General features: G+C 39.9%; 1 protein-coding gene across 1 annotated transcript in view; it reads left to right on the top strand.

Annotated features, from left to right (window-relative positions):
* Positions 1-1,724, top strand: part of LOC145465738 (microfibril-associated glycoprotein 4-like) — a 12,507-nt gene extending 10,783 nt beyond the window's left edge. Inside the window, exons 4-5 of the mRNA XM_081449504.1 lie at positions 180-553; positions 1,276-1,724. Of these exons, the coding sequence (XP_081305630.1) occupies positions 180-553; positions 1,276-1,541 (640 nt within the window). The 3' untranslated portion in view covers positions 1,542-1,724. The remainder of the gene's footprint in view (positions 1-179; positions 554-1,275) is intronic.
* Positions 1,725-2,008: the final 284 nt, after the last annotated feature.

The raw sequence follows: 2,008 nt of genomic DNA, 5'->3' as shown, positions 1-2,008 counted from the left end.
TATCGCTCGTAGTGGAAATCGTCAATCGTAATTGCACATGGATGTCTACACAAAAGTAAGTACGTATCGCCATAATTGTACTGCGCCTGTGGTGTCTCCGCAAATGAAAAAATTTCTTCAAGGTAAAAGCTCGCGCCGTATCGAAATTTTCATCATTTCTTTTCCGTCGCAGCTTACAGAAACTGTGGTGAAATCTACAAATCTGGTCAAAGAAGAGACGATGTGTACACCATCAAACCTGACAATTTGCCTGCCTTTAATGTGTTTTGTGACCAAACAACAGCCGGTGGGGGGTGGACAGTATTCCAGAAGAGACTCGACGGTTCTGTTGATTTTTTCCTTAACTGGAGCGATTACAAAGTTGGTTTTGGTGATCTGAATGGTGAATTTTGGCTCGGACTGGACAAAATTCACCGCCTGACATCAGATGATAACAGCATGCTGCGTGTGGACTTGGACGACTTTGAAGGGAATACTGCTTATGCCGAGTATAACATGTTCAGTGTTATGAGTGAGAATGACAAGTACAAGCTGAACCTGGGCAATTACTCAGGTGATTCGCTTTGTTTCCTGTCGCTTCGTATGCTGAAACAATAACTTTATAAATTTCATTCAGTTATGTATACAAAATCCCGTGGCTAAAGTAACAGTTAGGACTACTGAAAGTTTGAAGGCGAATCTCTCAACTTACAACTTGGAGAAAAGAAAGAACCTTCAGTCTTGGCCTGGTTTTACTTGACATTCCGTTATTTAATTAATTTAACTATTTGATGTTACAGCTACATTCATATTTGTTGTTCGGTATAATATCAGTCCAGTCATTCTGCTGTATAGGACAATATGTGCACGGTAGTTGAACACAATCTCCACTCTACGACAACAAACACGTTTTAAAAAAAATCGCTCGCACAATTGATTTCTTGTCATTACCACCTGTGTCTTGCGCATGATAGTTATCATTTCTTGATTAACGAGCTGCTAGTGACTCTGTTACTCAGCTAATTCGCTTCGTTTCTATTCGTTACGTTCTACAAACAACACCTGTAGAAATTTTATACAGTTATGCATACAAAATCTTGTGGCTAAAACAACAGTCAGGACTACTGAAAGTTTGAAAGCGAATCTATCCCGCGGGGGGGAGGACTCCCCGGACCACCGTACCCACTCTCGACTACACGCATCTTCAACAATTGATCGCTCGGACAACTGGTTTCTTTTCGTTATCATCTTTGTCTTCCGCGTGATAGTTAATCATTTCTTTCTGTAATGTTTTAGGAGCTGCCGGTGATTCTCTTAATATTCACGGTGGTCAACCATTTTCAACTTGCGATCAAGATAATGATAACAAAGAGGGCGGAAACTGTGCCAGTTCACGTCACGGGGCCTGGTGGTACAAGAACTGTCACAAATCTAACCTGAATGGCATCTATCGTCATGGAAATCCCTCTATCCCCAACGATGGTGTGAACTGGAAAACCTGGAAGGGACCCAAGTACTCCCTGAAGAGGACCGAGATGAAAATAAGACAAGTGGATTTCTGAACTTTCATGTTTTGCTTTTTTTAAGAGGCATTCGTCAAAACCAGGACAGCTGGGGTGAGGAATAACCGTAAACCTACCTTACAGTTGAAGATGAGGATATTTTAAAATTGTTTAATTTAGATTGTAATATACTCTACTTAAATTCAAAATTAAGCCACAAGCCACAATCGACCGACTACCACTCACCGCATAGACTGTGTTCAGTACGAAAAGAGGAAAAAAAACAGAAACTATGGTAAACGGAAGCTCGAGAGAAGTTTACAATGTTCTCTAGAATAAAGGAACGTAACTGACCTTCAACCAACTTATGTCAAGGAAAATTGAAAAACTGTAAAAATAGTCAAAATTTCATCGGATTAAGGCCGATTAAGGAATCTCTGTTAATTTATTTCTGCGCCGTATTTGAGCTTAGGTTCTTTTCTTAAGGAATTAATACAAGGAGGTTGTTTCAAAATATCAATTGCTAT

The sequence above is a fragment of the Orbicella franksi genome, chromosome 13 (genome assembly GCF_964199315.1).
Source record: "Orbicella franksi chromosome 13, jaOrbFran1.1, whole genome shotgun sequence".
Classification (NCBI taxonomy): domain Eukaryota; kingdom Metazoa; phylum Cnidaria; class Anthozoa; order Scleractinia; family Merulinidae; genus Orbicella; species Orbicella franksi.
The sequence above is the reverse complement of the archived record's forward strand: the minus strand, read 5'-3'. Positions and strand labels throughout refer to the sequence as shown.